Source organism: Puntigrus tetrazona, chromosome 1 (assembly GCF_018831695.1).
Source record: "Puntigrus tetrazona isolate hp1 chromosome 1, ASM1883169v1, whole genome shotgun sequence".
Lineage (NCBI taxonomy): Eukaryota > Metazoa > Chordata > Actinopteri > Cypriniformes > Cyprinidae > Puntigrus > Puntigrus tetrazona.
Window position 1 is genome coordinate 12184679 of NC_056699.1, and position 13461 is coordinate 12198139.

The following is a 13461-nucleotide window of genomic DNA, read 5'->3' on the forward strand; positions in this document are numbered from 1 at the left end:
GACCTTTCATTTTTAAATCCAGATTATGTGACAGATTTATAATGTCTAAAGTGTGATGTAGGATCGAGACAGAAAAAAAACGACTAGACTGGCTAGGACTAGCATTAAACATTTAGCAGCTGTTTGACTTTTTAAAGGCCAAATGACAAAACAAAGCTGATTGTTTAGAAGCAATGCTCTGTAATACATCTGTAAAAATCTGTTAATATTTTAAAAGAATACACATTTAAGTCTCAGTCAGCTGTTTGTAGTAGTAGACGGTTTACTGAGTTTGAGTTTGTGAGTTTAAGGGTTCTTTCACAAACCATGAGAGTCATTTGTTTGAAAATCGGACAATTTTCAATGATTGTGGACAACTGCAGTCCGGAGTGCTGTGATATCTAATGCGTATCTTACCCGACGTGTGTCCCTGTCTCCCATGTGACTGATGTGAAAGCTCTATCGTTCCATCGATCTGAAACATTTTCAAGTCCTCTTCGTCCAAGGCGATATCTCCCAAAATACAGCTGGAAAAAGAAAAAGGGAAGGATATTATTAGAGGACACAAACGCGCTCGTTGGCAGCACCATGGATTGATGGTCTATGTGCTGGCAGACACGTCTGAGACTCAGACCAGCGAGGCCTGAGATATCGACGGATGCTAATTTAGGGTTTGCTGCATATGCGATCGATTGACAAGCTAACATGAGAGGAAACATCTTGGGTCCTCAACCTGCCCTTTGTCCTCGCACCCTCGCATGCTGATTAAAAATTAATAAGCGGATGTCGAGGAACATGTATATACATCCTGTTGCGATCTTACCAACCCTGTTCACATAATGTCCGTATCACGCTTGTCCCAACAGGAGGTCGTAGAGATGGCCATGAAAACGGAGATAATATTAGGAACTGCGCCATTTGTGTGTGCGAGTAGTTTTGGCAGGGATTTCACTCCTCAACCTTGATATAAAACAATAAACAATGAGGATTATGCTTTAAGCTATCTTGATTGTTCCATATTGAAATAAACTCTGCCCTTGCGCATGCATGTGTGTGCGAATGTCTATATGCGCATGTACACGTAACAGTGAACTGCAGCTTTAGGCCACCACTATTGTTTCTTATGCATTGTTTGTGTGTATCATGTGTGTATACAAGCATCCTTCCCTCCCCCATCAACTCCTCAGACAATGTTCAGCTTTAATCTGTGATCGTGATCACATTCATATAAAGCTGGAGTCTCCTGTGGATCACACCCTGCATAGAGGACTAATATTAGCGATGATCTAACCCCACTTTGACGCAGTCTAAAACGAAATGAACTCAAAATTTATTCATTTTCCCAAATGAATAAAAAAAAAAAAAAAAAAAGAGTATACTATAAGATTATAGAGTATATTTTAGATGATGCATTTATTAATACAAAAAATTACACAAATGCAAACCTATTTCATCAAATGCTCTGTTACTTACAATAAAAATGTGCAAAAATAGCTATACAATTATATTGTTACAATTATACAGGAAATTCCAAGAAAAGCATAAATAAGTATAGAATTATATTTTAAAGATGCAATTGCAAATTCAAATTTTTACATTAAATTACTTTGTGTTTTCAAATTGTTTCTTCCACACTACTTAAAAAAGCATGAGATTACATATCAGCGTTAAATATGCAAATCCTGTCCACAGACTGCTATGCATATTTCAGTTTCTGCTAAATAATGTTATACTAAATAGCTGACATGAGGTCTCTCTGCAGTTGTCATAACAGCCTAGACAATGAGACAAGACTGTGAAATATGTGTCCAGATGAACAAGACAATGTGCTCAGACTTGACCACAGAGGAAAAGGCTTTGTGTTGAATTTGTACATTGATTTGGGAAGTCTGGGAGTGAAGCCCAGTAATGCCTCAGCAATCATGTAGTCGCTTTACATCAATGGGTCTTTGACTGCACATCTTAACTTAGCACCAGTCAATAACTTCAGCCGTGATGATCGATAAACACAGAGCAGAGGCTGTACTTAAGAATCGATTTTGAACTGTAGGAGGGAAATGGGATGGGTTGTGTCTAACATGTGACCATCACAGTGGCATGGGATTGTTAACTGTGTGATGTCTCTTTCATTGAGAGATTAAACTGATAGTTTAACAGCTTTACATCTGCTCAGATGGGAACATGGAGACCTCAGCAGAACGTGTCATCTGGAGGGGAATAAAATGTTTTGGCAAATGTGAAAGTATAATCTCAGTTCCAAGGTTATTGTAGCACGGCAGGAGGTGTGTTTTAATCTGGGTGCAGATAAAAATGTGTATTAAAATAGGAGATTATCCTGGAGGTCACACTACAGTTCCAAACAAGACTCTCCAGGTTATCCTGGAAACATCCAAGTCATTCTCACTGTTTCCTCTGAATGATTTAAGAGTTGAAGGAGAGCTTTTCTGTAACTAACTGTGCATTCGATTTGAGCAAACTTGTCTCAGCAAGCGCACAGAGCATTTTAAGTACTTTTTGCATTGCAAATCTCACCAAAGTAATACAAAAGCAAATCAAAAGTGATACAGTCAGCTAATCACATCAGAAGCTAGTTTCTGAAATTAAAGCTCTGTTCCAAAACCTTGGGAGTCGTCTATCCTAAACAGCATTTTCAGGCATTATAAGCAGTGCTCTTGTCATGATGGTAGGCAGCATAATTATCAATCCAACAAGAAGGATAAAGCAAGTTAATTATGCATACACTTAATTGAATAAAAAAATCGAATTTCACATCATATTTGCGTGATCAGTTCTTATCAGTTTTTAAATACAAAAACCTATTTTGTGTGAATAGCTCCTCAATAAGCAACTGTCTCTTATATCAAGACAGCTCATTAGGCTTTGGAACAGAGCTGAAGACCGTATACTTGAATGAAGAGTAGCCACTGATCATCTCCTCTTGTAGACCTTCAGTTTGACTGACAGACTGTTTTTATGTACAGAGACAGCAGATGTTGTGGAGAATCCTGGAGGGAGGCACCGATCAACACTACGGGGTTTAGAAAGTCTGACCATATGTTGACGCTTCATTACTGTGATGTCAGTTTAATACCGAGAATCCCTTCCTCATTAAAGCCACAGAAACATGCAGCTGAGTCTGATGAATGAGTATCATGGGAGCTGAAGGATGAGTGGGGTGTTTCTGTTTGTCAGTGACACGCGTAACTAAAGACATCTGCGCCACATGTCAGAAAGACATGACGCAAAGCACTTTGGGTGACAGCCAAAAAACATTCCTGCGAGCTTGATCACAGGAAGAGTCGGGGACAGATACACTCAAACAAAAACACATATGCATCCAAACGCAATTCCAATGACTGCTTGATGTCACCTTGCATCCTGACAATGCTATGAACTGACATCTTGTTTTTTAGACAACATTAATCAGAACAATAACCAGAGTAATAGCATCTCTGTGGCTATACATGGCACCTGTCCAACTGAAAGAGCTGTATTTTAAAAAGGTTTCCACTGGTCCTGAGAATAAACTGCATTTGCATCCTATTGCTCAAGAGAGTCTATGAGCTATGAGCATCAAGGGCCTGTTTACACCTGCTTTCAAGATTTGTCTCTGTTTTTTTTCATTTTGTGATGAGTTCACAAGTAGTCAGCTGAGAAGCATTGCTGTTTACACCTTGTAGTAACTGCGCAACGTGTCTCCTGTGACTGCATACATTGCTCACTACGTCAGTGTGTTAGTGCAAGTTTATAAGTTGCAAAAGTACAAAAAGTCCACATGCTTTCTTCCAAATATATATTTATAAAAACAATGAACAGTGCAACAGCCAAAGGCCTAACATATACATTTATATCGCTGCAGCAGTTGTGCTTTAAAGGCAGTGAATTTTAAAATGTTCCATTAAATCATTTGCATCTAGGCCCAGAACATTTGATTTTTTTCAGATGGACATAATTGACCTAAAGATAGTGATTACTAAACCAGTCCCCCTCTGTCCCAAGGGTGGGTACTGTATTGTGCATCCAAAAAAATGCCATAAATTATTTTAAATGCAGGTTATCATTGCACGAAAACTGAAAGCACAAGCTTTTGTAACAGGTTGTATTGAAACACTAAATATAATGAAAGTGGAGAAACTACACTGAGTTAAAAAATGCTGGGTTAAATGAAATCCTGTGCCAGCAATTGGGTTGTTTTGACCCAGCGCTTGGGTTTTATCCATGAGGTTGGTTTAAACATTTATAGTGCTGGGTCAAAACAACCTAATTGTTTAGAGTGTACATAAATATCAAAAAGTGTTTTTTCTAAAAAATTATTTACTTGGCTGTATGCATGTCGGTATTGTATAAGTCATACAGAATTGCAAACATCAATAATCCTAATACTAATAACATCTACCATACCGTATTATACTATTTATTTTCTTTGTGCAAATGTAGAAATGTACTGCTTTTTTGGAGTTTTGGGAGTTAAACAAACAAAAATCCATTCACCGGCCTCTCTCTAAATTTCATGTACCATAACAAAACCTTCTTGTCATAGTTTTGTTAAATTGATACAAATGGTGTCTATGTCACACACACAGTTCAGTAAGCTTGATGGGCAACATGGCTGAAACAACAAGGCTTATAAACACAGTGATTTGATTCGCTATTTGAGCTGTCAGTAAATTATCTGTCATAAGTTCAACTGGCAAATTTTGTTTTAGCTCAATGGATGATTGACAGGTGATTTGGCTTCACTGTTGTCTGGGATAGAGTTTACATTACAAATATGTGTAGTCACAAGCAGTAGATGGAATACAAAAAGTTCTGAAGTCCATTTAAATCTGCATTTATCACTGATTTGGGATCGTCCAAAGCAGATGTTAAAACTGGGAGAGTGCAGCAATCAGTGTCAGCAAATGTGTGCATGAAAGACAGACAGAAAGACTTCAGTCAGTGCCGTTGTCGGAGCATCAAAGTACCTTTTCACACGTCAGGATGTGTAAAGCCGTAATTGTTTAATTAGCGAAATTCATTCTAGGAGGAAGTGTGCGGATCGCTGACTCATGTTTCCCTGCTCCAAAACAAACAGTCCGTGGCGGAGCACAGTGCTGACGCTGGAATTTTTGGGAATTTTCGGAAGCTGGCTGTCAGGCCAGAGTGCTCCTGGAAAATCCTCTTTTTATACTCAAATACTCTGATTATGACAAACTGGCTTCAGAGAAAAGTTTAAGTAAGCGCAGTCAAAGAGCCAACTGTCTGATGAGGTCTTGAAAGCTTTGAGTTTTAATGTGTGTCTAGACTTGTGAAGACAGGCTGATGTCATGTGTTTCACATTCAAGTAAAACCTGAATAAAAAAATCCAATTCTGAGAATTTAAATACAATACATTCACATCACAGACACTCATACAATACAACTGCAAGTGAAAGTTTTCCCTTTTCACCCACTCACACTCTCTGTTTTGCTGTGTGCACAGTTTTTTGACAAAAACCCTCTTTTGTACCAGGCATGAATGAAGGGTGTGTGTGTGTGTGTGTGTGTGTGTGTGTGTGTGTGTGAGAGATGTGAGAGTCAAGCTAATTGGCAGGATGCAGGCTACCAGGAAGAGATAAGTGCCTGAATGAAGTGGGCTCCCATATTCGTCACACACACGCGCACATACACACACAGTGAGGGAAATCAGCGTACAAAGAGATGGAAATGTGTTTAGTGCACTCTAATGGCATGAGATAAGCACACGGCCAAATATTCACATTCTGTTTTCCCAAGAACAACAGAAGCAAGATGATCAACCATGCAGAGTCGTTTCCACCGTACATACGCACACATACAAGGTCATAAGTAATATGTAAACAGATGGATATGAATCTGACACATATGAAGAGGTGAAATTGATACCCAGCTGCACCACATAATATAACATAAACACAGTTACACAAACTCAAAGATGAAATAAAAGACCAGGCTACAGTTAGACTGACAAGAGACAGTCCTACACACAAATCTGACCAGCACAATAGTAAAATGTCTATGTTCAGCGTCCAAAATATCAGCACTAAACATGCCTAAAAATTGGTCTGGGTGATTAATTAAAGCTGGGGTTTTTCTAAGTGATTTCTAAGGCAATTTCATAAGGGGGTTGAACATAATTAATATTTAAGAGGATTTGTAAAAATGGTATGATAATCCTGACTTGGTCATGTCGAGCCAAGTCAATTTTTTCATTGTTTTAAAGCAGCTGAACAGAAATCATGTCATTTAGTCACATTTAGCAGATTAGGTGATAATATTACATTTTGTAATCAGTTGAGATTTGCTATACAGTGTACCTATGCAGAAATATGAAACTTTGTCTTTTAACGACTTTTACCTCAGTTAAAACATCTAGTATGCCTATTTTCTCAAAAATTCTGTACAAAGCCACCAAGACCACAAAGCCATCAAAATAAAATTCTAATGTGCATTGATCACATATTTGTGGCAGGTGCAGAAAAACTAGCTTACTTTGCATACAGCAATGACTTGACCTCTGTGATGTTCGTTACTGATATAAAAGAAAATGAAATAAGTAAAATCGGCTTTGTTCATTACATCTTCATGACTTACTCAGCATTGTCATGCATAACATAAAGTTAATTTTGGACCCTTCGTGTGAAAACTTTGTGTAGTTCTCTGCAATTAAGCTGTCCTTGTTTACTAGATGCAGACTACTGTAATCTAGAGGACTATAAACTACAATTCCACAAATTAAACCAATAATGGTAAAAAATAAATAAATAAATGTGTTGGCAAAGAGTGAGGAATGAAGTGCAGAAAGTATCTGACAGAAACTGCAGACACTATGAATAAACAATGCAAAGGGGAAGAAAAAGGTAATAGTATAGTGTTCGTTTTAGTGGCTGTTACTTTGACAAATGATCCATTACTACAATTTTGGATATACCATAAATTCACAACTAACATATTCTATTTCCATTTCTGCTTCAGTTTTTCTTTAACTTTCCTTTTCTTTTATATTTCTCTTTACTTCTTATATTACTTTCTGGGTCTGGCTTCATTGATTTTCTGCACTGTGTGTTTCACTATTGCAAGTGCTGTGTAAACGCTAAGAATGGTGCGTGAATGCTGAAAATGACGCCAATGAAGACGTTGACTCTTATTCTGAGAGAAGCATAAAAAGTCTCATCAACTTTCTGTGTGTTTGCCCCCAAGTCTGTCCGCATACTCCCCCAGTGAACTCCTCGGTTTGTTTATGTTTCTCTTGCCTAAACAAGGAGGCGTGGGCTAAATTTGCATAATCAGAAAAGATTGGTTATTCTGTAGCAACAGTGTCGTTAGGTTTACAATGTCTTAAGATAACAGAAACAGATAACATCACCTAATGACTGTATAATGTAACTAGCCCTTTAGTGACCCATTGAAACCAATAGAACTCTTGGTTTCTGTAAACAAGAACAGAAGTCCTAAACAATGCATTTACCTCATTAATGGAGCTAATAGCCTTCTGTTATGTCAACCAAAACAAACCATTAATAGGAACTCATGAAAGTGAACATACCTTGAACATACAGAAGTAAATGTGCACGCATTTCAGGTTTTGCAACCCTTGGATTGAAATGTCTAAAAATGTACAAAACAATCGCAAAACAGTAATCTGAGTCCAAACCAAGTTGCACCCTAAAGTCCTTTCATATAGACTAGTTAATATAGGGAGTCAATCATTTCTTGCTTTACATCCACAAATGCCAAAATGAGTATTTTTCAACTGCTTGCACACAAAATCTTTACTTTGTCAAACAATTTCTGAAACCTGACAGTCAAACACCAGAACCAGACACCAAGCTGACAAAACCATAAACTTTGACTAGATTTTTGTCAACATTTTAACATTTTTCTAAATTATATAACTCACAAAAACTATGTAACTCACAAAAAACTAACAGTAATTAATATTATGGCAAAAGTGTTTGCAAATGTTTTCTTTTGAGATGTGTTTCTGATATTTTGACTTTCTTCATTTTGCAAGTGATGTAAGACATTTTGTATTTTGTGTGCGCAATTCTTGGCTTTGTGTGTAAAGTTTTAAAAAAGGAGGCGAGGTTTTGAAAATGTATAAGCAGTCGGAAAGAAAAACTGTAAAAGTACGCTTAAAGCCTATTTAGCTATTGCACACAGCTATTGTGTGTAATATGTGTAAAGGAGAAGCAGATATTTCCGCAAAAGTATATGTGATGTCTGTTCCTGGTAAAAGTAAATAAAATCTGTGAGCTCTCTGAACCTCCCAATAGACAGCAAGGGTCCTAACACGTTCAAGGTCCAGAAACACAGCAAAGACTTTGCTAAAATAGCCCATCTGACTTCAGTGGTTCAACCATAATTTCAAGAAGCTACGACAATACGTCTGTGAAAAAAAAAACAAAAATAATCACATAATGTGGAAGCAGGCTCATATATCTTGACATTCTCCACAATGGTGGCATGCCACAGTATGGAATGAGGAGGACAAGAATTGTTGAATAAAGCAATCATTTTTGTTTTCTTTGTGCACAAAAAGCATTCTTGTAGCTTCCCAAAATCACGGTTGGACCCCTGATGTCACATGGACTATTTTAGCAAAGTCTCACACGTTTCTGGATCTTGCTGTCTATTGGGAGGCTCAGAGAGCTCTCGGATTTCATCAGAAATATCTTAATTTGTGTTCTGAAGATGAACGTAGGTCTTATGGGCTTCGACCAATATGAGGGTGAGTAATTAATTGAGTTATTTAGGGTGAATTATCCCTTTAAGGCCAAGGTTTAATACTGTACGCCTGTAAACAATTAAAATAAATTTGGGTCCATTCATCTGAAAGGCACAGCAGCTCCCCCCATTGACACCTTGCATTTAATTAGCATGGCTATTTCTGCTAAAACATCAACACAGCGCAGATATGCTAATGCAAGGCTACACTGCAGACGCGTCTGTAAAATGCTCCATCAGCTAAGAGAGTGGCTAACGTTAGCATTAGAGAGAACCGGATCGAACACGCTCAATGACCTGGACGGTTTTTGGACAGTCAGCGTTTCACCTGGTATGATGCAAAGATCTTCAAGCCCTGTAACGCAAACTCCACTAATTATTGCAGCATACTAAATATGAAGTTGTGCTTTGGGAATCGCATGAAGTTTAGCGTGACGCCAGATTAACCTGAAATATTATGCTGAGTAGAATATTCAGGCATATTAGGTGTACGCCAATATTTATAAGGGGGTTTAGTACATGTTCATATACATGGTACAAGCTATTTACTAGCATTTTACATTTCCAGTACTAACGGTATGTATTAGGGTCACCTTGAAATATGTGACAGAGGAGTGTGTGTAATAAAGATTAAAAGTGTTTTCTATGTCTATTTATTTATGTGTGTGCTAAAAGTTTATGTGAAGACATTGTCCACCCTTTCCCTGTAGTACTCCTATCAACGAGCCTGTCAAATTTCTAGGCTGAATGTTTCAGTTTGGAAAAACAGAGGTCCTCCCTATAACTGCCAAACAGTCATACTCCTACACACGCAAACACAGACACACTAATCCAAACATACATACACCCTGGACGCATACAAACACTCACACAAACCACTTAAAGGCTTTTTTTTTCATTCTCATAAGTAATCCATATTGCTTGTGTGTATAGCGTGTGTGCCCTCTGCGTGTGTGCATACATCTGTCTCGTGAAAGCCTGGAAACAATGCCAACGCGTTGCAGCAGAGAAACAAATGCTCAGATTTATAGTTCCTGAGTAAACATGATATATACACAAAGGAAAACGAGAGAGAGAGTATGCGGAGAGGGAGATTATGTGAGTAAATCTGTGTGTTGGCATGTGTGAGAGGGAGGAACAGAGCAATTTTACAAAATGTAACCACAGATGATGCATTTAAATATCTGTTCTGCCTTAGGTGGAGTTTACTTACGCATCCAGAAGAAGGACAGAATGAAAAGAAATATTATTATTGGCCTTCTGTACAAGGATGCGTCAACACATAGATACAAACACAGAAACATCTTAAATTGACTATATGCAAACATATATGCATGGCCCCTTGAGTGTTTCTTTACACTTTAACCCTTCATATTACATGAAAAACGCTTATTTATATCTATACCACTAAATCTATGTACTCATTACACTATGTAAAAGAAATAAAAATACAGATATGGCTATGCACAACGCGGAGGTATATAAGAAGCCACGGATTATGTGCAATTACTCGTTCCTTTGCTTAATAATAATCTGTAGCATTCGTTAATAACTTTCGCACGCCAGCTGTCAGCAGGTGAAATAGTGGTTTACATGGACGGAGTGAACTCCCTTTCAACTTCGTTAGATTGATATAATAATTACATAAGAGATCGCAAATCATACAGGCGCGCTCTACCTGCACGGACAAACGTGCGCGCGGAAAGCTTGGGTTTATGACAGCGGAGCGCACGTGGCCCCGCGAGCCGCGGATCATCCCGGGAGAAAGCGAATTAAAGCGGGCTAGATCATTTCAGCGGGGGAGGAGGGGTCGTGCGAGGCTTGCGAGGGACATTTCTACGTCAAAAAAAAAAAAAAGGATTAAAAGGAGGCGCCGCTGATGCTCGCGCACCAGAGGACCCGATGCGTGACCAGCGCGAGTCTCCGCGTAATGAAAATAAACTACGGGTTGGAATTAAAAAGCGCAGCAACTCCTCCTCCACGCGTTTAGCCTATTATTGCGAATTAGATATTAATGCTTTCTCCTTTGATCGCCTCACAGAAAGTGTTTACAGATCAAAAGCAAGTAAAATGCACAAAAGCGCCTTACCAGCTTTGCAGGGATCCTTGTAGTCTATCGTTTCCGTTTTCTCCTCTTCGTAATAATCATAACTGTCATCATAATCTAAGCAACTGTGCAAGGACACTTTGCCCCAAAAAGTCAAGCCAGCCAGCAGGAGTGCGATCCAATTCATTTTACTGGTCAGTGCAGAGTGAAGGCAGTCCATCTGAAGTTTGAATGAGCGCGGATCGGAGTGCGGTGTCTCGTAAGGTCCGGTGGTGGAGATTTAGCGCCACACGCGCCGTGTGGACATCACCATCTTCATTATTATCATTGGTCCGGTTCGACAGACGGGGCAGGACCGTCAGTGTCGCGGCATCTCAGCTGGACGTCCAGTGCATCGATATGAACCGGCTTTCGCACTTTTCTTTTCTCTTGCGCAGTCAGATTTCTTCAAAAGGCAGAGCTGCAATGAAAGCAAGTCTTTAAATGAAGCAAGGAAAGACACTGGTGGCAGGGGGTGAGGCGTGATATAGCTACATTTAAATTAATATTTAAATGAAGATGTTTAACATATTTAAATGACTCAGAGCAGGGTTTTACAGAAGCTCAAAACCTAGATAGATAGATAGATAGATAGATAGATAGATAGATAGATAGATAGATAGATAGATAGGCTATATATTTCTCATGCACACAAATTACTTATTTTTAAGAACAACTAACAAACAACGTGGATTATAAAGGCAGGAAACTGTCTGATTTACTTTAACAATACCAGCCGAGTTCACCCAAAACGAGCCGGTAGCTGTAAAAGTCACACGTTCACTAAAATTTGAGCAATAATCCGGCAAAAGCACTGTTTTCCCGTCGCCTATACAAAACTTCAGGATGTAAACGCAAGTTCCATGTAGGTGAGATCGTATTTAAAAACTGTTATAAATACAATAGTTGCTTTATTAGAGGTGGCATGCAGTAAAAGCGGTTGTGGTGTGACATTTAACAAACCTGTTTAACTCCCCTCATAAAGTAGGTCTGTCTGTCTCTCTCTCTCTCTCTCTCTCTCTCTCTCTCTCTCTCTCTCTCTCTCTGTCACGTCTCTGAACTAAAAGCAGTTTCTCGGTGTGTAATTTGCTGCGTGAGGCTGCTTTAATTTGGACAGTGTGGACCTCAAAATAGCTGCAGCCTGCCGGAATAAGCAAGCCGACAAACACTGGAAAAAGCAGGCTATCGCCGCTTTATACATTTGCTCCATTCAACACATCTCAGTTAAAATACACAAACTTCTCTGACTCGAGTGAAGCGACTGTCAAAACGCCGAGCGGACTTCGCGAAGGCGGCTTTGAACTCGTTTATCCACTCTCAGGTCTTGACTAATACAATTTACCGGCCATAACCCCGGGGCCCTGTCTCCTTTAACGCCTATTTACCTCAGGAGAGTTTACCGCGAAGCCGTTACGGTTAAAGCCCCGCCGTCGCATCTGACAGAGCGGAGCGCGCCGCGTCCAAGTGAGCGCGAGGAGACTCGAACCTTTATCGCGCGCTACTTTAAAACATAAAGGATAGACGCGCCGCAGTTTAACACCGTGGCGTCAAACCTCGTTAAAATATGAGAGAGACAGGAGCTTACCTCAGAGAGTGCCCTCGGGGTCTAGTGTTTACAGCCTTAAAGCGCAGGCTCATCTTGAGTACTGCCCTCATATTGCCTCTCTCTCTCTCTCTCTCTCTCTCTCTCTCTCTCCTCCTCTCTCTCTCTCTCTCTCTGGAAACACTTCTTCCACAGCCACTGGAATATTAGAGCGCGCCTGCTGACTGGTACCGCTTATTCCAAACGTGCCCATTTCCCTGAGATTAACGCGTCTCTCTCTCTCTCTCTCTCTCCTGACACACACACAGACACACACACACACACACACACACAGATTAATCCCCCTCCTCACGGCAAGGTAACTGTGTGTTGACGTCACGCCATCAATCCATCAAGCTATGCCTCACTTTGCACAACTCCGCACACATTCATGCGTTGCAGGACAAGGGCACTATGCTTGTAGACGGGCTTTATGTGTTTAAAATGATGAATGACTGCAGCATGCGTGAACGGCCGCTAACATCCTGACAGAAGTCAGAGGGAGTAGTTAGTGGCTGAACAGTTCAGCGCAAATATAGTCTTCTGGACAGGAGGGGAATCTCCTTGGATGGGTGGAACAGGGAAGATACTCTTGAGTAAAGTAGGTTACGTGCGAGTGCTTTTTAACATTTACCCAGAGCGAAAAACGCCTTGAACAATAGAACATCATTTTTTTTGTCATGCATTTATCGTTATTCATAGTATCGCTTGATTACAAAAAAGTGATTTTGCAACACAGTTAAAAAAAAGAAGTGCTTATTTTAATATTTTAAAATGTAGCCAATGAATTCCAGCGAATTCTGAATTTTCTGTTACACTATACTTCAGAAATCATTCTAATATGCTGAGTTGGTGCTAACTTATGATAGGTGCTCAGTTATTATTTATGATTCTCTGTTGATTATTGAATACTTTTCATCATGATGAATTTTTGCAAGACTCTTCGAGAAAGCTCAAAACAAATCTTTTGTAACATAAATATCTTTACTGTCACTTTTTGATTAATAAAAGTACTGTTTAAAAATCTGTATTACAATTTCCAAAAATACCACTGAAAGTCAATGTTTCTTATTCAGGATTTTACGTTTCT

The 13461-nt window shown here is 39.3% G+C and overlaps 1 protein-coding gene across 1 annotated transcript in view; it reads right to left on the reverse strand.

Moving 5' to 3' along the window:
- Positions 1–11005, reverse strand: part of tll1 (tolloid-like 1) — a 33847-nt gene extending 22842 nt beyond the window's left edge. Inside the window, 3 exon segments of the mRNA XM_043249903.1 lie at positions 397–492; positions 7190–7204; positions 10793–11005. Coding sequence (XP_043105838.1) covers positions 397–492; positions 7190–7204; positions 10793–10970 — 289 coding nt within the window. The 5' untranslated portion in view covers positions 10971–11005.
- Positions 11006–13461: the final 2456 nt, after the last annotated feature.